This window comes from Mesoplodon mirus, assembly GCF_964341445.2.
Source record: "Mesoplodon mirus genome assembly, chromosome: 5".
Classification (NCBI taxonomy): Eukaryota; Metazoa; Chordata; class Mammalia; order Artiodactyla; family Ziphiidae; genus Mesoplodon; species Mesoplodon mirus.
Window position 1 is genome coordinate 142,064,122 of NC_138980.1, and position 21,626 is coordinate 142,085,747.

At 38.5% G+C, this 21,626-nt stretch overlaps 1 protein-coding gene across 1 annotated transcript; it reads right to left on the reverse strand.

Moving 5' to 3' along the window:
• Positions 1 to 11,650: 11,650 nt before the first annotated feature.
• On the reverse strand, positions 11,651 to 19,996 carry GZMK (granzyme K). The gene is made up of 5 exons (XM_082622951.1): positions 19,889 to 19,996; positions 19,443 to 19,590; positions 14,553 to 14,703; positions 13,513 to 13,782; positions 11,651 to 12,096 (listed from the first exon to the last, which is right to left on the reverse strand). Exons 1-5 carry the CDS (start codon positions 19,950 to 19,952, stop codon positions 11,935 to 11,937), a joined length of 795 nt encoding a protein of 264 aa, XP_082479077.1. The 5' UTR covers positions 19,953 to 19,996; the 3' UTR covers positions 11,651 to 11,934.
• Positions 19,997 to 21,626: the final 1,630 nt, after the last annotated feature.

Consider the following 21,626-nt stretch of genomic DNA (forward strand, 5'->3'; position numbering starts at 1 on the left):
CAGAAACTAACATACCATTGTAAAGCAATTATACTCCAATAAAGATGTTAAAAAAAATAGTTAGCATAATTGGCTGAAGGAAACTCCTTAGGGGGAGTTGTGACTCATGCTTAGTAGTGAAGAAAGCTGCGTATCAGAGCATGGGTTTGTACTTGCCAGATCCCAAGGAAGGAGTTTATAGGACAAGTGGTCTCTGGAGTCAGATAATCTGAGACTGAATCCATGCTCTACAGCTTTCTAGCTGTGTGACCTTATACAAGTTATCAATCTCTGTATTGAATCTATAAAATGAAGATAATTATAGCAACATCATGGTGTCATTGTGAAAACGTAATGAGGCAGTACAAGTAAAACTCTTAGACCAAAGCCTGGGGCTGTTCAGTCAGTGTTGGCCATGACCTAAGACTGGATGCAAGTAGCAGTCATTGGGCATAAACAACAGGACCTACATAGGAGATCATTAGGTATCTTGGTAATTGCAAATAGGGCCTGCTTGCTGAAACTACTTGTTAGGATATTAAAAGTCTCCTTCAATCTAGAGCTGATACAGTGCCTGAACGTCTCAGCCCTGGTGAATGAAGTTAAAGACTATGTTACAATCAATTGTTATCTAGAAGTAGTAAGTGTAATCACATAACTCATTAACACTTCATCATCAATTCACTCATCATCTGAGAGAGCTAGTCAGTTAGCCAAGCCTTTATGGTAGGAAGCACAGTCAAGAACAGTATTGAGGGGGTCTGATGAGTACCTCCATAGAAGTTATGGCAGACACTGTTGGTGCCCCTATCCCCCTTGCTTTCACCTCTGTATACACTGAAGGCTGCTTGCTCAGAAACCTTGAACTCTATCTCAGGATGCTTTATTTTCTAGCTGTGGGAGTATGTTCGGCCCATGAGCAGGGCAAGCTGAAAGTGCAGGAATGTTAATGACCCTGGAGTGACTCTCTATCAATGATGGTGGGGGAGTTGGTGGCTAATATCCCAGCTTCCTATCCCCTTAAGTGGAATAACTCTGAGGTGTGTTCTATACTGTCTCCCAGTTTCCCCATGGGATCGAGTTCCAGTGCCCATAGTGGTAACAAGCATGAAAAGTACCCTTTACTGGCTTTTCATTCTCTCCCTTCTTATTCCTCCACTCTCCTATTGGCTTCTCGGTGTGCCTCATAACTAGGCTACCTGCACACTAAAATTCTGGTATCAGTTTCAATGTGTGTATGTGGAGGTCTCCCCATACCACCAAGCAATTTTCTGGTACCAGCTGGGGTGTGCTACAATTTAACTCAATTCTGATAGTATCTACCTATCAGGGATAGCATCAGGTTCCACAGGTTAAGGGCTCAGTCCCATAAGACTGCCCCCATTTCAGATGCCAATTGAAAGTCTAGGTTGTTACCTGTGTTTTTGACCTACTGGCTATAAACCAGAGTTTCCCATGACTCCCCTTGATTAATTTGTGGGAGCGGCTCATAGAACTCAGGAAACCCTTTTACTCACTAAATTATGGATTTATTACAAAGGATACTAAAGGATACGAATCAACAGTCAGATGAAGAGATACAGGGCGAGGTCCCGAACAAAGAAGCTTCTGTCCCCATGGAGTTTGGGCCTGGAATGCTGGCATGTGGAAGGGCTCTGGTTCACCAACCTGGAAGATCCTGAACCCCCTCCTTTTGGGTTTTTATGGAGGCTTCATTACATAGGCATGATTGATTAAATCATTGGCCATTGGTGATTGATTCAACCTCTAGCCCCTCTCCCCTCCCCAGAAATCAGGGAGCAGAACTGAAAGTTCCAACCCTCTATTAATGGTTGGTTCCCCTGGCAACCAGACCCCAAACCTTTGGTACTTTCCAAAAGTCATCTCATTAACACAAACTCAGTTGTGGTGGAAAGGGGATTGTTATGAATAACAAGACACCCATTTCAGCTTTATGACTCAGAAGCAATTTCAGGAGCTGAAGACAGGAAACCAAATATTATAAAAAAAGGATGCTCCCATAGCTCTTATCACTCAGGAAATTCCAAGGCTTTGGGGAGCTGTGAGCCAGGAACTGTGGACAAAGACCAAACATATATGAGAAATATATATTTGGTCATCTGAGTGACCAAATATATATTTCTTATAAACCACAATATCTCACATTGAAATCTATATTGCAGGATCTTCTTTGGCAGAAGCCCAAACCAAGACAGCAGCCTTCAAGTATTTGGTTGGGGTCCCCCATGCCTCTTGTTCTTTCTGCCTCTCTATTCCCCACATCTCCAGCTGCAATTCTTACCCCCAAATTTAGGGGTTATCTTTCTGAGGTACCTACTAATATTTCTATGGCAATCTTCCTGAGGAAAGTAAGGAATAGGTATTCAGAATTAATAGTATCACAGAACCCTCCTGATATAAGTGAGCCACATAGAATGACACTTGGGAAGGGGAAAAATGTCAAAAAACCACTTCTCTGTAGAGCTCAGGACTTCAACCTTCTTTGACAACCAATTCCTAAATGAAATCAGGATATTCAGGTTTGGGTGGAGGCAAGTTATCTGACCTCTCTTGCATCAATACCACCATCAATAAGATTTGCAGGTTGTATCCATTCTCAGACTTACTGACCCAGATGGTGTTATAATGATTACATCAAGTTCATCAGGCTCCTTTGAAAGTATAGTTTTATACAGAATTGGAAAATACTAACATTTCTAAATCCTTTAAGTATATGATGAACTGAAGAGAACATGCATCTTATGAAAATTAATGAAATAATTTACCACTTAAAGTTCAATATTGCTAAAAGCTAAGTGGTATTTAGATAATGATGACAAGGCCAAAACAAGTAACTTTGAAAGTAATCTTTTTCAGACCAGGAATACTAATTATTTTTATAACCTTTTTTCCCTTATTACAAAGTAAGGACAGTGCTTACCAAGTCTTATATAAAGAATAGCTCAGTGAAATTTCAAATTAATAATAATATTCAATGTTTATATAGTATTTTTTTTACCATAGTGCTCCAAGAATTATCAAATAATCATGGAACTTTCTAAGTCACCTACTTTACTCCCAGTACCATTTTACCCCTTGCCTTTATAAAAAATTTTTAAAAATGACTTCAAGCATATGATAATTATATTCTTAAATGGTTCCAGAAGTAGAGATTTATTAATTCATCATTCATTTTTTCAATCAATCATCCATCAATATAATAAATTCTTCCATGTATCCATCCATTCATCCACCCACTCATCCCTCTATTTACAACTTTTTATTAAGCAACCACCACATGCGAGGTCCTATGGTAAGTTCTGGCTATACAGTGGTGACCAAAACAGATCTGGGTCCCAGCTCTTATGGAGCTAGTAGTCTAGTGAATTCTACAGCATAAATTCTAATAAGATTTCTGTGATTATACTGTTTCTATCTAAAATAATTTGTGAAATATGCTTTTCTTAATTAAGAGTCAGACAGTTAATTTGAGGTATAATACTTTCAACTACACAGATGTAAAGGTAAGAACACTTGGAAAGAGAATGGAGACCTCGTCTAAATACAGCTGAGTTCAACAAACCCAGACCTGTATTCTGTGCAGGTTAATGTGGTTAGATCACACTATGAGGTATGCCAGAGTCCCTTGCTTGGCAAAGCAAGGCAGTGACCCATGGAAATCAATATATTAGCCCACTTCGGCTTTAATGTTGTTTTGTTGAGTTGGTTTTTGTTTTTGTTTGTTTGTTTGTTTGTTTGTTTTTAATGATTAAGAGAACAGAGGTTGCAGGCAAGGCTAAAGTTTGTGATGGTTCTATCCTAGAATTCCCATGTCAAGTTGGGGTTCACAAAGTTTTCCTCTGTTCCCTGGTCATGGAAGCTTCTAAAAGGGCAGATAAATAATCATTCCTGACTGACAGGGCAAGCTGAATCATCTCTTGCTGAAATGGAACGTTTCTTCCAGAGATGTATTGGCTCACACTGCTTAGTCTTAGATGTCTCTATGGTTAGGTTAGGTCCTGAGAGAGCTGAGTTCTCAAAAAGAGCAAATGAGTTCACCTTTATTTTCATTGACATGAATTTACTACAGAAATTGCTGTAACGTTTGTTCTTTTTATCTGGTCAGAGGTGGGTAGTACAGATCTGGTGATCTACCTTGGGAAATTGTTGACAAACTACTAGTGAATCAGGCCTCATCTGTGCAGGATAAGAGTGTTAGAACAAATTGTCCTGCAAGGATTCTGAATGACCCACACTTGACTTAGCTTTCTGTTCCCATGTTCCTGTTTCCATTAGAACAATTTTTGTCTTATAGTTGTTTTATACCTGTCTCCATTATGACTATTCTATGCATGTCACCTTTATAATAATTTTTGGAGCATAGTATATTTGTTTATTTGCATGTTCCTGTTTGCTCGCTAGTCCATGGGTTCCTATAGGGCAGGAATTGTCTTTTCTTCTTGGTATTTCCAGGGACCAGCACAGTGCTCAGTAAATAGAGGTGCTTGATAAGTGCTTGTTATATGAATGAATAAATGAATGACTGACTGAATGAATGAGGGAATCTCTCTGGATGCTTAATAGTGAGGACTCAGAAGTCTATCTGGATTGGTTGTTAATGTGGTCACTCTTTACACTGTTGGCTGGTCTGACCACATGTGGGTCTGCTTTGGTTTTCTACAACATTGCTAATATTCAGGGTATTACTATATCCAGCGTTCTTCCAATGGAATTGCTTTTGTAGTTTGGATGGAAAAACTGCTATATTATTTCAAATGATTGTGAAATAATAAAACAAATAATAACCTCAAATGCCAGAGAACATTATTTTCATGGAACTTTACAAAAAACAGTTCTACAAGATCCACTTACAAAATATACACAAAAGGAGAAAATAGTGTTACAGGCTACTGAGTACCATGTATTATTTTTATAATAGGAACAAGAATGTTTGCCATGCAGCAGTATGTGGTTAAGATAAAAATATCTTTTCAAGTTAAGTGAGGGCATTTTCTCCATGTTAAGCCACAGGATGAAACAATGAGAAGGAAGTGATTTATTGATTATAACATTTAAATGTTACTTTTCTGAATCAACTCTTATTTAAATAGGGCTTGGTAGAAAGCTAAAACCATTTGGGATTTTGGAGGATCTGGGCATAAGGGCATAAAGACTTATGCTTGCCATTGTTTGGAGCATACACGAGGGACAGAAATTTTAGATTTCTGATTTTATCTATTAGGATTGGGCAGGGATGTATATAACAGAAAGTTCCAAATAATAATGGATTAAACATATAAATGTTTGTTTTCTCTCATATAGAAGAAGTTATCAAGTAAGAGTACAGGATTAGTATAGAGATTCCCCTCTGCTTCATTGTCACTAACACTTGGCTTCTATTCAAGTTTGCCACATGGTTCCAGCATTTTTGCTGGAGTTCTAGCCATCACATCTACAATCCAGGCAGTAGGAAGGAAGAAGGGGAAAAGGGCACTTCTTCCTGCTGAATCAGCTCTCTTTAAAGGAACTTCCTGGTTAAAAGTTTATCAATTTTATTTATCTTTTCTAAGAACCAGGTTTTAGTTTCATTGATCCTTTGTATTTTTATTTTAGTCTCTATTTCATTTATTTCTGCTCTGATCGTCATGATTTCTATCCTTCTACTAACTTTAGGTTTTGTTTGTTCTTTCTCTAGCTGGTTTAGGTGTAAGGTTGGGTTGTTTATTTGAGATTTTTCTTGCTTCCTGAGGTAAGCTTCTATCACTATAAACTTCCCACTTAGAACTGCTTTTGTTGTGTCCCGTGGGTTTTGGATGGAAAAGCTTCTGCACAGCAAAGGAAATCATAAACAAAATGAAAAGACAACCTACAGAATGGGAGAAAATATATGCAAACAATGCTATCGACAAGGGATTAATTTCCAAAATATACAAACAGCTTATACAGCTTAATATAAAAAAAAACCCAATCAAAAAATGGGTAGAAGACCTAAACAGACCTTTCTCCAAAGAAAACATAAAGATGGCCAACAGGCAAATGATACTCCTAATCAGTAATTATTAGAGAAATGCAAATCAAAACCACAATGAGGTATTACCTCACACCAGTCAGAGTGGCCATCATTAAAAAGTCTACAGTTAATAAGTGCTGGAGAAGGTGTGGAGAAAAAGGAACCCCCCTACACTATTGGTGGGATTGTAAATTGGTGCAGCCACTATGAAGAACAGTATGGCGGTTCCTCAAAAAACTAGACTTACCATATGATTGAGCAATTCTGCTCCTGGGCATATATCCAGAAAAGACAAAAACTCTAATTTGAAAAGATACAGGCACCCCAATGTTCATAGCAGCACTATTTACAATAGCCAAGACATGGAAGCAACCTAAATGTCCATCCACAGATGAATGGATAAAGAATATCTGGTATATATATACAATGGAATATTACTCAGCCATAAAAAAGAATGAAATAATGCCATTTGCAGCAACATGGTTGGATCTAAAGATTATCATGGTAAGTGAGGTAAGTCAGACAGAGAAAGACAAATATCATATGATATCACTTATATTTGGAATCTAAAAAAATGATACAAATGAACTTTTTTACAAACCAGAAATAGACTCACAGACACAGAAAACAAACTTATGGTAATCAAAGGGGAAAGGAAGGGAGGGATAAATTAGGAGTTTGGGATTAACAGATACACACTGCGATATATAAAATAGATAAACAACAAGGACCTACTGTATAGCACAGGGAACTATATTCAGCGTCTTGTAATAACCTATAATGGAAAAGAATCTGGAAAAAAATCTATATATATATGTGTGTGTGTGTGAGCACGTGCACGTATGTATGTATAACTCAATCACTTTGCTGTACACCTGAAACTAACACAAATTGTAAATCAACTATACTTCAGTTTTTAAAAATTTAAATAAAAAAATAATAAAGGAACTTCCTGGAAGCTCCCAGCCAATGATTTTCACTTACATCTCCTTGACCATTACTAGCAGTGAGAGAGGCTGGAAAAGACCACCTTTTAGCTGTGTACATTTCTGACTCCAAATAAAATGTGAGTTTTGTTAGCAGGGAAGACAGAGATGGCTGTTGAGTAGCAAACCAGCAGGCCCTGCTATGAAGGAAACAGATAAAACACAGCTAAAAAAACCATAATACTTCTTGGAGTTATTGGATGATCAGAGTACCAATGGGAATATGCATGTATAAATACTCCAGATATGAGCTTATTTTATGCCCGTGACCAGAGCAGGGATGGCAGAGTACTCTTTAGGGGAAAGGCAGGTTGTTGATCTGTTGAAAAGTCTCATGAGGTAGTTAAAATTCATTATGTTGGTGAATTTATCAAGGTTCAGAGTTGACCTTCATTACTGTAGAGATTGAAACTTGATTTTTTTTTTATCACACTAGAGTAGATTTGAGTCTTAAAGAGAAATTCAAATTTCCCCAACTTAAAGGTAAAGAAAAAAAATCACAGATGTAGAGAAGCAAAACGTTTATTATTTTGCAATGAGAAATAACCGTCAGGGGGAGCAAAATGCTCACCGAAGTTTGCTTGGTGAGCATGGAATTAGAAAAAGACCAGATAAATCATCTGAATGTCTAAGGGAATCAGGCTAAAGGCAGGATGGGCTTGCTGTGGGACCAGAAGGCAGGTTTAAGGGCTCACTTCCCCTCTTTCCCTGTCAGCTCTTGTTGGACCTCTGCCTGTGTTGTCTCCTCTTCCTTGTATCCACAGATGTCCTCCCCGCCTTCTGACTGGGACACTCTTGAGAGTTGTTAACTTTCAAGCAGATTACAGCCTATCTTGTAAGCTTGGGAACTTCACTGTCTCTACCCCAATATGTATGGAGTTTAAATTTTAACTCTCAGAGGGTAGTTTAATTCTACTTACTTCTAGGTTCTCAGGAGATGTCTCAGTATAAGCCCTATAGACTGCCTCTAATAAGCTGTTATATAGACATTTATGGTTAAAACCAGAAAATGAACATGACCCTTTCATGGTAGAGGATAAAAGGTGATGAGGAGGGTTTGTAAATCTGGAGTTGACTGATATGACTTAGCAAAAAGACTGAAGAAGTTAACATTTGTAAACAGGAAGTCAGTGTGTGAAAGCCTGAAACCAGGGTTGAATCATCCAAGACTCAAGGAACCCAACTGTTCAGCCAGCATGACTTGGTACTCAAAGAACTCTTAAGACAGCGTATGGGCAGCTTTCATGTGTGTCTCAGTAAACTTGTGGTGTCTCAGTAATCTGTGGAAGTGTAAGCTTTTTGAGAGATCTGAGTACATTGTCCTTGGACAGTCTGCTTTCTCCCTCATCACGTGTGTGTCCTTTCCCAAACGGAGAGCTTAGTCAAAGAGGAAGAGGGGCCCTGATTGATTGAGAGCAGTTCTTTAGTGAGACACTTTCTGAAACAATCAAGCTCTGAAGCACTGTTGTTCTGATCATTTCAGGGTGAGCTGGGATTTATTTTGTGTAAAAACTATGAGAGAGACTAACTCTGCTACCTAGTTCTAGGCTGGTTTAGTTGCTCACCTGAATTAATATTGATCTATTTCAGGCATTATATTTGGACCTAATTGTTTTCAGTGCTGTCACGTTTTATTAAAACTGGATGGACGTAAAACATGGAGCCTTTTTCTGTGTCTGTGAGGAAGGAAAATATGCTCTGTCTACAGTCATGAAGAAGGGAGGAGGTGGGATAATTCAGAATGACAACAGTTCCCCTAAAACTTTGGAGCAGTTAAAAAAATTTTTTTAATTAAAAAAAATTTAAATTGAAGTATAGGAGCAGTTTTAAAATCTGGATATTTGCCTCATTTTTGACTCTCAACTTGTCTTTGAGGCCACAGATGGAATCAAATAAGCTCTCATAGACAGAACTCCCCAAACTAAAATGCTATATTATTTTAGGCTATTTTGGAAAGATTTTGGTATGTTTAATAAAATAGTACTTCCCTGAAAGGATCAGGGATAGTTTTCAATTTCAGCCTCCATCATCAGCTGCTTTTCAAAATAAACTGTTTATCTTCCAGTTTCAGAGTCACCAGACCTTCCATAGCTGTTGACAGAAGCTTCCTCTTTGGCAATCTGATCTGGTTGGACTATTGGATGTGAACAGCATGGAGTCTAAAATCAAAACACAACTCTCAGGTTTTAGTGACAAATTTTCAGGATACTCACCAACTGCAATCTGAAGAAATCTCAACAGTCCTTTTGTTACATTAAAGAGACTTGCAACAATATGTTCCATGGATTTGAAATTTAGATGAGATAATTATTTTTTTAATGGTGAGTCCAGAGTTTCTACAATTCCTCCCACCCCTTTTTTTCTTATGAAGTATAGTCTTGGATTTCTTGGTCATAATCAGTATATTTTTAATGAATCAAAATGACACAAAATGGAATATTTAAAGAAACTTTTATATTACTTTATTCTCAAAGCAGTTCTATACTTTTAATTAGGTTTTTTTTCTTTTTGTGTGTGGTACGTGGGCCTCTCACTGTTGTGGCCTCTCCCGTTGCGGAGCACAGGCTCTGGATGTGCAGGCTCAGTGGCCATGGCTCACGGGCCCAGCCGCTCCGCGGCATGTGGGATCTTCCCGGACCGGGGCACGAACCCGTGTCCCCTGCATCGGCAGGCAGACTCTCAACCACTGTGCCACCAGGGAAGCCCTAATTAGGTTGCTTTTTAACGCAGTGCTTCCATTTGGCTAAGTATTCATAGTAGAGTAGTGTTGGTTAATGGTTTCTAAAAGCCATGACAACAAACAAACAGACATAAAAGAATCCTTTTCTATATGAATGTAACAAAACTCAATGGTGGTACTTGGAAATAAGTGCTATTTTTCTCCTGAAACCCAAATTAAATATAAAGGCTGAGATGAACCTTTTGGTTTCTGACCATTGAAGGAGAAGCCTGAAATGATGCTCCCATCCTCCACCACCACCCACTCAAATTAGAAAGAGTTACCAATCTAATCACTGGGCCACCACAGTCAAGGACAGCTGAGACCCTCAAGTGCCCCTACTGAATTGCACTTTGGTCTTCTGTTGTCAGTTGACATTGAAGGATTTATAAAAAACAATGCCAAGAACTTACTGTTCATTTTTGTAATATGTTATTAAGGATGTTCATTATCAGTGGCTTTTGGATTTGAGTGTTTATCAGAATCAACTGTATTGCTTTTAAGCAATGCAGGTTTCCAGGCCCACCTCAAGCCTATTCAATCTGAATTTCTAGGCAAAGACTCAGAACAATCTATATTCCAGACAGTCTTCTCAGGTGATCCTGATGCTTTTGGTAGGGACATAGGAACCATGGCACAGTGTCCTTCTTAAGAGGATCATGGAAGAAAGTTCTGTTTAGTTTTAGTTCTAGCACCAGTGGCCCTACTTCTGGGAAAATAGTTTATTTTTATTTCCTGGATACTGTAACTCATGTAACTGATTCTGTTGATCTTTTTGCATTGTCTCATGTGAAGTAAAGAGCCAAATATGGCTCCTTCTAGCAAAAGTGTAGGGAGAAAATTATGGCACTTTAGGTATTAACAACATTCCTATCTTCATCTAATCTTTCTTACTCTCATTTCCTCCTTGCCTCAATTTCTTCACCAAATTATTATTTATTTTAATTAATTAGTTAATTAATTAAATGTATTTATTCATTTATTTGCCGTTTGACCCTCTTCACCCATTTTTTTTTTTTTTTTTCGGTACGCGGGCCTCTCACTCTTGTGGCCTCTCCCGTTGCGGAGCACAGGCTCCGGACGCGCAGGCTCAGCGGCCATGGCTCACGGGCCCAGCTGCTCCACGCCATGTGGAATCTTCCCGGACCGGGGCACGAACCCGTGCATCGGCAGGCGGACTCTCAACCACTGCGCCACCAGGGAAGCCCATCTTCACCCATTTTTCTCACTCCTCATCCCCCACCTCTGGCAACCACCAATCTAATCTGTTCTCTGTATCTAAGAGCTTTTTTCTTTTTTTTTAAAGACTCCACATATAAGAGAGATCATTTGGTATTTGTCCTTCTCTGTCTGACTTATTTCACTTAGCATAATGCCCTTGAGGTCCATCTATGTTTTTTGCAAATGGCAAGATTTCATTCTTTTTTGTGGTTGAATAATGTTCCTGTATGTGTGTGAGTGTGTGTGTGTGTGTATACACCAGTTTCTTTATTCATCATCCATCAATAGACACTTAAGTTGTTTCCATATCTTGGCTATTGTAAATAGTTCTGCATGAACATGGGGGTGCATATATCTTTTTGAGTTAGTGTTTTCATTTTCTTCAGACAAATATCCAGAAGTGAAATTGCTGGATCACGTTGTATTTCTGTCAATTTTTTGAGGAAAAATTGTTTTTAATTTCATATTTTGTTTTATTGCAGTTATTTTTGTATGTTGCTTTAAATCCTGTTTGGAACAAAATGTGACATAAAAAAATAATAAATACTATCTAAATATTTCTATAAACCTTGATGATTTTTTCTTAACTTGAGTTGGGGTGTTTGAATTTAGTGTTTCTTGTTTTAAAAATACAGCTTAGGATGATCCAGCAGAAATCACAACATAAACCTGATTAAAGGTGATGCCATTACTGTCTTGTTTAATCACCTTTTTGGGGGAGTGTGCGTGGAGTTGGGGGATATATCATTCCCTGTATCTTATTTCCATACAAGACAAGCAGATAGTCTTCTAAATTTTATTCAGAATAAGATCAGCAGAGTAGAAATACATCAGTGGTACATGTGAAAAAGAATTTGATTCCTTAACAAAATCAGTCCGAATGGGTCAGGAGTGCACCCTAACTGTGCTCCACTTTAGCTACATTCAACTACCTCTGAAGATAAGGTGGCCTGTGGAACATATTAAGAAACAAAAACGAAAACAAGCAACTGGTAGAGCCAAGAAAATCATGTGTAGTCTTAGTTTGCATGAGATGGGTCCAAGTTGCTTTTGATCCAAGCCTGGTATTTCCTGGTTAATAGGATGTAGATTCCAGGTTTCTTGGCATCACCACATTTACGACCTCCAGAGACTAGGGCATGGAAGGCACCTTTGCAGATCAAGGGGCCCCCTGAGTCACCCTGGAAAGAAGAAAACGGGCAGATACTTGGTAAGAAGCTGTTGAACTTTTCAACCATCAGCTGTTAGTTACTCAAAGGATTATTATCTGGGTCCTTGGTTTCTTTGTGTCCTGCAGAGTGCCTGATACAGCCCCTGATGCAGTATAGTTTCTCTGTGTCTCTGTCTCCATCCAGGAGCATGGTTCTGTCCATCTGTCTGTCAGCCTCTCTTTGTCCATGTCCCTGTCTCTGTCTAAGACTATGTATATTTACATCCTTTGGTAATCAGTGACTGCTGAACTTTATTCATGAAGAAATGGGTAGACATAAAGTTTGAAATAACCCACTGAAATAAAAGAAATTTTCAAAATTATGAATTCCATTTTGGTGCTCATGGATTTGAAATCAAGTTGCTTTTGAGACTGGTAGAAAAAAGCAATGTATTAAAGTAAATGTCTTGGTGGCAGGTACTCTATCTTCTCTATTATTTTTTTCTATCATCATATGATTGAACGTGGGGCTCTGCACATACCCAACACTTAGTAAATACTTGCTCAATGAACTGATTCTCGAGGACTCACTCTGACAACAAAACAATAGACAAAAATTCTGTCAAGGAAAGTGACAAGGTGATAGAGGGGGAAGCCTGGCCTTTCAGATAAGGAGCTAGCTTTCAAATCTAAAGAGCACTCTTTGCCTCTGCTGCCAATCACATCAAAAACTGCAGTACTTTGTGCTTGGTTGGCTGTGAAAATAGAGGCTGAGGGGCATGATGATCTTGGGGCACCGCAGTCACACATGATCTTTGTCATCATCATACCCTCCCCTTGATAATGCTTAATATAGTATAATGTGAATATTATATTTTTTAAAAAATTAGTAATCCATCTGTGCTAGGTAGCCTTCATCACCTGTAAACATGATCACCTACTTTTTTTTTTACTACCTTAGGAAACAGGAGATTTTGAAAAGCATGCCTGTTGTTCCTTTTAGTCAGTTAGCAGTTAGTCAATATTATTTAAGAAACACCTAATATACATTTGAGCTTTTTGCATTTGAGTTTTAGAAGCCTGTCTACTAGTTTAAAGGTGGTGATGGTGGGGGGTTGAGAAGTTATCTTCTAATCACCATTAGTGACCTCAGAGTTGGTAGGCTTTCTAAGGACAGTAATACCCCTCAGTAAAAGTTATCAGATCTAGTTAACTATCCTGATTAGCAAACACTTAATGAGTGTTTACTACCTGTTGTGCAAGTACTTATGACTCATTTGCATTGGTAGGTGAGAAAGCATAGAGAACACTGTGCAGGATCGGAGGGCACGTTTTTGGAGTTGTGATGTGATGTTCTCCACGTCTCTCCTCCTTGGTGTGGGGGTGCAGGTGGGGCCTGACTGTAGCTCAGCAGCCTGAAATGCCTGTTTGAGTGAGGGGTTCTTACCTGGCAGGAATCCTTCTGGCCTTTGGCATCTCCTGCACACACCATGTTTTTAGTTATAATAGGGTCGTGGTTGTAATAACTTCGGCTGTTGCAAACTTTTCGACTTATGACAGTAACAGTGACTTCTCGCAGGGTATCAGAGGGCCTTAAACATTCTGGGTCAATGGCTCCCCAGCCAATAACCTGGCATTTTGTTCCAGCTGTAATATCATTTTTGGCTCTTGGGTGGAGCAGTTGGACATGTTTGTTGAGTTTTGCGGCCGTGTGAAGCTGACAGATTGAAAAGAGAATAAATTATCATTTGTCCCCAGTAGTATTATTAGCCTGAGTGATGTATGTGTGGTCCCTCTGTGCTAGGAGGGCGTCCCTCTTCTTGAATCTACTTTGGTGGTAGCCCACAGCTGCATTTGTGGTTGTTGCTTTTCTGAACATGCTCTTCATTTCCCTTAGAGCTCAGTGATCCTTGGGGAGGGAGCTTACACAGAGCAGGAATTTTGCCCAGTCTCAAGCAAACTGGCCTTTGCTCTGCATTGGATGGTTTGCTGTGGAATAACATCCATAGGTCATGACTTTGAGGGCTGGGCTATTTCCTGCTAGATAGGACCCTTGAGTATGGTCTAGACTAAGTTTGGACTAGACTAAGTATGGTCTAGACTAAGTTGTAACTCACTTCTATATCCCTGAAGTCACTTGCTTGGCTCTGTTGTATAAGTGACTTGTATTTTTGACTTGCTAATGAGAAAAGTATTGGGGAAAATAGCTTGCAGCGTGGATCCTTGGTCCTGTTGGGATGTTCTCCTCCCACGTATGCGAGCATCAGAGCTGTTTTAACTTGTATGAACACAGCCCAGATGCATCTGTAATAACTTCTTGTTTCTCTCAAGGCAGTAAATGGAGTATAATGGGCCCTTATAAAATATGTCACAATCACCTCGAACAAGGGGAAAGTGCCAACAACATCCTTATGTGTAGATGATTTAACAACTGAACTGTGCTGTATAAGAATGTTGGAGAAACCGAAGGAATGCAATGCTACATACCTCAACCAGCATAATATCATTTGATTTAGGATCTGATGTAAATCTTGGGAATCGTATGAATCTTTTAATCTCAAATGTTTGTTTGGAGGCCTCTTTCTTTGAGAGAGAGTGTGCTCCTAAAACCACTTTGGAAGACTGGCCTTTGGCAAACCTAAAAAAAACAAAGAGAATAGACACCACAGAATGATTCTCAAATCTTCCAGTGAGGAGTAGAAATGGTGGAGGAGGCCATATACCTACAGGAATAAGGACCAGCTCCAAGATAACCTGTGTAGGATTAGGTGGAGTGACAGAGGTGTCGGAGGACCCAATCATGAATGGATAATAACAAGGGCCAAACCCATCCCACTCCAATTCCCCAGCCTTGCAAACGAATATCAGGACTTGTACCCTACTGTGGGGAAAAAAGAGTGAAATCCTAAGTGACTGAGATCAAGTTTACAATAAAGTTGTGTTAATTTATATAAAAATAAAGGCAATTATATTTCTCAAGTTTGTGAGTTATGATTTATATCCACAATTGTTAAGTTTTTTTTATTGAGGTAAAATATACATAACATGAAATTTATAACTTTAACCATTTTTAAATGGTTCTGAGGCATTAAATACATTTACATTGCTGTTCATCCATCACCACCACCATCAATATCCAGAAATTTTTCATCTTCCCAATGTTAAGTGTTTTAATAACTAAAAGGTAAAAAGGCACAACTCTACACTTGCTAATCTGGTATGTCTAAACCTCATCTCAGGGCAATATGGAGAAGTAAGATCCATTAGATGGCTTTCAACTATACTCATATGTTCAGTCCCCTCAGTTAGACAGATGATTTAGACAAGAAGGGAAAACTTTTCTCAAGGTGAAAAATCATTTGAAATTAAGACACTTTAGAGTTAGTAGTCATTGATAATTCCATTGTGGAGATCTAGAGGATAAAAACTAGTGAGTCAGATGAAGAAACAACAGTTTTTTTTTTTTAATCTCTAGTCATATACAATTTTAGTACCAGTATTTCAACAGTTGATCTGTTTTACTGTATGTTGAATAAAATTATATTTACATTTAGTCATGAAAATATAAATTTTTTTTTTGAGATCTTGACAACACCTTGGAGCCATTTGTATAATACAAAAATATCCCATTTTAATGTGTGTTCTCAGGAAACGACTTCAAATCCTTTTTTGGAACAAGGAAGGTGATAAAAAGAATTATATTTGTTTGCATGTAACTATTTCATTGTCAAGTGGAAAAGAGTCAGGGCAGATTACAATAAACGCACACATACCCAATAAACACACATATATACATATGAATAAAGATTAATAAAAATTAAAAAGAGCACAGAAACATACGGAAAAAGGAATAAGAGGTTGTTTCAGGTTTGGGGAACCAGTATATGGCTATGCTGGGGTGGGTTTGCGTATGGCAAGGCTGTGACTGCTGGGAATTACCGTTTTTTGGTTTCCACCAAAAGAGTTTATTCTGGTTTATTTTGGGAATCCCAGCTCTATTTGTTGAAAAGTTTGTCTATTGCAAAATCAGGATGGGGATGAAATTTCTCAAAGGATGTAGATTGGATTTCTCAGGATTGATTCAAACCCAAATTCAGCATACTCACTAAACCCAAAGCTTTGGAGGGGAAGGATGATATAAAATCCCTGGGATTACTGATATAATAGAAAAGATGGATTCATACATAAATAACTAACACAGGAAGGCTGGGAGATACAAATTCAGGACGTGGAAGATGAATTCTGACTAGGGGAAGGGTGCTGAGAAAATGTCTGTTTTTCCTTCATCTTTTACCAATTTCCTTGATTTGTTAATGGCTTTGAAGTGTTTTAGTTATTTTTGTTTCCACTGGGACATATGAATACCAAAAACAACCCAAGCAGACCATGAATGTTTTCTGAACTTTCCATTTCTAGATGTACTTCAGCTGTAATCTGTACTACAGAGGTCAATTTTTTTCTGCCCACAGGATACCTGGAATTACCTGAGTTCTGGGATCCCACCTCCTTACCTAAATCCAGGTATGAATTCCCACCGAGGAGAAGTAACAATACTAGTGTCTTTTTTGCACAGCACAGTGTTTCTCCACAGGTGGTCTTTGGACTACCTGCATCAGAATCATCTGGAGGTGTCTGGCTGCATGGCACCTCTATAAGCCCCGTGCCAAGCCCCTTCAAGCCTCTTATTTCCTCTGCCACTCTGCCTTGGCACTGAGCAGTGTTTCTGCTTAGACCCATTCCTCTGGGTGTGTTAGTGAAGGTAGGGTCCCTATTTTTGGAATTCTCTTGCCTAAGAGAGGAGGGAATTACCTGGCTCTCAGAGATGGGCTGTCATGGTTTTATCCCATCAACACGACTGGACCATGATATTTGTTCCTCAGTGATTACCATGGAAGGTACAGATATTAATATAACATTAGATGACATTTATTAAGTTACTGTAGTGTGCCAGGTTTTGTGCTAAGCATTTTACGTATTTTCCCTCATTTAAACCTCACAACAGCCCCGTGAAGGAGGTATTATGATTATCCCCATTTTGCAGATGAGGGAATTGATGATCAGATAAATTGACAAACTTGAGAAAGTCCCACCAATATTAAGCAGAGGCTCTGGGATGCAAATGCAGGGGGGATTAAAGCTTCTTTGGTTTGAACCTGGGGTCTGGACTGGTAACAATTCTACTCTGGGAACCTTGAGTGATTTGGGATGGAGTGAGGCCACGTGGAAGGGGCTGGGTTGGAGCGGGGTGGTTCCATCTATTCACTGGCTAGGCAGGTGAGAAGATGGGGGAGTGTTCAGTGGGAGAAGGCATTGGAGGAGACTAAGGAAGACAGTGGACAAGAGTTGGTGAGAGTTTTGCTTCTGATAAATTGAAATGCTGAAAATGTTATACAAGAGGATTTTTTACTGGTTTCCTTTTCTAATTGGCACGGCAACTAATAAAGGGGCCAAGAGACTAAGTGAGGAACTTAGTGTGGATGGGTAGTGAGAAGGGAACACCCCAGATTTGGCCCCCTTCACCATTTTGCTGAGAGAGGGGCCTGGAGTTAGTAAGCTATTCTCAGGATACTTGGGAGTCCATTTGTGGGAAGCCACCATTGAACTATTTCATAAATATTTTGGATTTCACAAAGCTTAATGTTTTTCCAAGCACCAATCTGCCTGCATTTTTACACCCAAGTGTCCTGTAGAGGAAATCTGATCCACATATTCTGCAGTTCTTTAAACTACAGCCATTTAAAATAATATTTAGCAATAGTGGTTTTTTTTTAATTCCAAGACCTCTTTTTCCCAATTTTTCAATTTGGGAATCTATTTCTACTAAGTCAGGTTCACTTGACAAAATTTAAAATTCAACTTAATAATACTATTTACCTTTGGATAGCAATTTATGGCTTGTGAAGGACTTCACATACTGTGCATTTAGCTTAGCAAAAACCAAAACCCCCAAAATCTCCTCCCCTCCAATTTATTTCCTTTTTTCTATCCAGCATTTGTTCAGCATTTATAATAAATCAAGCTCTGTGTCTGGGGAAGTTATAATCCATTTGAATGTGTAACCACAAGCATATTTGAAGATGTGCATATTCTGAATTGAATGAACATTTATTGATAGTCACCCTCTGCTTAGCTGGTCCCCAGGGGACAAGTGCCCTAGAAAAGACAGAACTGATGAGGACACAAGGGTGATTTCTGTGACAGCAAGGACCCTGCTTAAATGAAGTAGCCATGTTAAATCGGAAATTAGTGGCTGGCTCTTTAGAAATAAAACAGAAGTTCTCACAGTTTGCAGGCTTCAGAATTTCTAATTTGGGTTCAAACACTCTCATTAAAATGGGGCAACCAAACAAAATCCCCAAAATATGAGAAGCAAGTCAGTTCAGTTGTTCTATTTAGGTATATATATAAGTTGTTCCATATTTAGATATATGATGCCTAGAGAGTAAATGATTATGGCGAAGAGGTTCTTAAGTGAAGTGCTGTCATATTTGTAAGGAAAGGAGAAGGCCCCATCTTTTCTTAGCTTATTCAGGCAAGAAACATAAGGAAGAAACATACAAACAAAAACCACCCCCCAACCCGAAACAAACAAAACAACAAACGCCAAATTAGTTTTCTATTGCTTTTCCTTTTGTGATGGTAGCGGCATCCCAAGAAGGGTTTTGGACATTTTTAGCTGAAGTAAGAGAATCATAGAATGAGAGGTTATAGTCCGTCTTTAGAAAAGCTTTCATTTTAAGTATCCCAGAAAAAATAGCTCTCTCTCTCTCTCTTTTTCTTTGTAAATCATCTATACTTTTTTTTTTCACCTAGTTAGATTGTTGCCCCTTACAGCTGTGATTCCCAAACTGTGGGCCTCAGACCTCTGTGGTGGACATTGAGCAGAGGAGTTAAGGTAAAGGGTCTCAAAAATCTATTAGCAAAGCAGGCTCCTCATACAGATAACAGTAATAAGAGCTGCAACTTATTTGCAGCTTACTATGTGCTAAGCATGCTAGCATATTTAAATAGATACTATTTAATCCTCAAAACCCCATGAAGCAGTTATATACTACTATTATTATTTCCCATTTGTAAAATGGGGCGCAAACTCAGGTTGTCTGATTTCCCCTAACAAGGTCAGGAATACTGCCGCTTCAGTTCTAACTGTTGCTGTGTTCCCAGGCATTACATGAAGGACTTGAATTTGTCTGTTGGGTTGCCTAGATCTCCCAGAAAAGGAGAACCTGGGGCAGAATCGCGGATGTATGAGAGGGTAAATAAACTCCGCCAGTTGGTCAGTTATCACAGAAGCTAAGGGTAGATCAAATTCTCTCCTGGGAGAGGTGAGCTTCTCTTCTAGCCAACTTGAGGAAGCACAGTAAGCCTAATACTCACCGAGAGTGGCAGTGGGCTGCTGTGAGCACCCACTGTGGATGGATCAGCACTCCCCCGCAAATGTGATTGCCGCCATACTGCATGGAAGCCATAAATGGCCTGGAATGAGGTGACGCTTCTCTCCCTCCGATAATCTCCATGCTGAAACCTCCAAAAGAAAACCAAAAGATTTAATGCAAAAGATCTAAGGAGATTATTTCATGTAATTCTTCTTTTGACAGTCATTATATAATTTTTCAAAGATGAAAAAAAATCTTTCAGTCACCTAATCGTTATTATAATTTTACTGATGAACAGTAAATATACTGTTCAGTTCAGTAAGTATAATACATTACACTTTAGAGGGAGCTACATGGAAGTAAAAATTATTTTCATTTATAATGTAACAATACAATCACTAGAAAATCATTTAATTCTCACATATGGTAGGTATAGGAGATTCTTACACTCTGGAGTCATGTAAGTCCCGGCTATTAGGAAACATAGAAAAAAAGAAGAAGACTTAGTCATTTCAATGGCTTAGATTTAAGAAGCCCAGATGAAATATTGTGACTGTATTGGTGAAGGAAGAAGAGTCTGAAGACTGAGTTTCGATTTTGCAAATTTAACTTTCTCACCACAAGTGTTCTAGAGGTAAAGTTTTTCACACCTAAGATTAGAGGTATATATCAGTTTGGGGTGTTTCAGAATTGGGCTTTTAGCACTTTTTAGAGCAAGGTATGTGTGCCATAAAGTACTCATTTCTGTAGTTAACCATTTTCAATATCTGTATAAGTATTCATGTTATAAATGGTGAGAGAATACAAAATATGCAAGCCATAAGAACTTAATGAAGTTCAAAGATGTTCATTGCTCTAAAGTAATACTTACTATTTTTCCTGGCAGAAAATGATGCCTATCATATTTAGTTTCTCTCTATTTTTCATTTGGACATAGATTTATTATGTAGAGAGACGTGGAACCTTGCACAGATCACGGCTGCTTTACAATAAGGCTTAGCTAAAGCCTGAACATCATCCAGAGAAACCCATATGTTTTGTAGCAAATTATTCCTAGTCATGCCATTTTCTCTAAATTTGACCAAATTTGGTTAAATTTTCATTACATTTTTGGAAGATTTAATAATGTTATTAAAGGGGAACATTGGCAACATATTTCTAATTCTGAGTGTCTCTTTTACTCATTTTTAATTGAAAATGACCATGTGTTTATCCAGGGCCTTAATAATAATATCTTTTAAAAATCAAGGACTGCACTTTGTCACTCTCCCCAGGAACAGATGAAACACATTGCCAGGCCTTCTACTGTACTTTCTCCTTTACTGCAAAAGGTATTTGACTTAAGATTCTACGAGATTCTGTTTGTGCTGGGTGCTGATCAATAGTGCAAATGTCATAAAATGAGTATGGATAGACAAGTCAGGCACCATGCATGACCACAAACACTCTGCAGGAACACTGACCAAAATTTACCTTGAATTAACAAATCTTATTTTCCTTTTTCTAAGATATATGTGTCCTATCTTTTATTTTTTTTATAAAGGAGAATTGAAATACAGAGCTATTTTTCTTGGCAGATTGCAAAAGACTCCTACTAAATTGCTCTCTAACATAAGACTGTGGGAATAATAAAAAACAATATTATACTTGTATATTCTACATTATAATTTAATGTGTCTTAAATTAGTTCCAAAATTCTCTTTACATGATCATTTATATGTTTTCATGTCTTATGTCTGTGAGGAAGGCAGGACAAACTACTATTTTTATGTTGCAACTGAAGAAATAGGTTCAGAGAGGCTAAGTAATTTGCCTAAGGTTACACAGCATACAAGCTGGACCAAATCATTTGCCTGATCTGAAATAACTTGTATGTTAATAAATATACCACCGGAGCACAGAATCTGAGAAATATCCTGTTTGCACTTTACCAGGATACATCAACAGTAAAGCTCTTCTGCATGGTAAATAAGAAGAATTAACAAAACCAATGCAGAGTAGTGACTTCCTGTCTCATAGAGCTGTGGGTGAGACAAGGAGGAGCTGGATTAAGAAAAGCCACAAACTTAAAGCAGATTTGTTATTTCCAGCCAAAGGTCCTCGTTACTTTTCAAGTCATTGTTGTCACTGTTGGTGTGCCTTGATGGATTCCTCATGTGCCACTTCTGCAAGCTGTAAAGTGGGC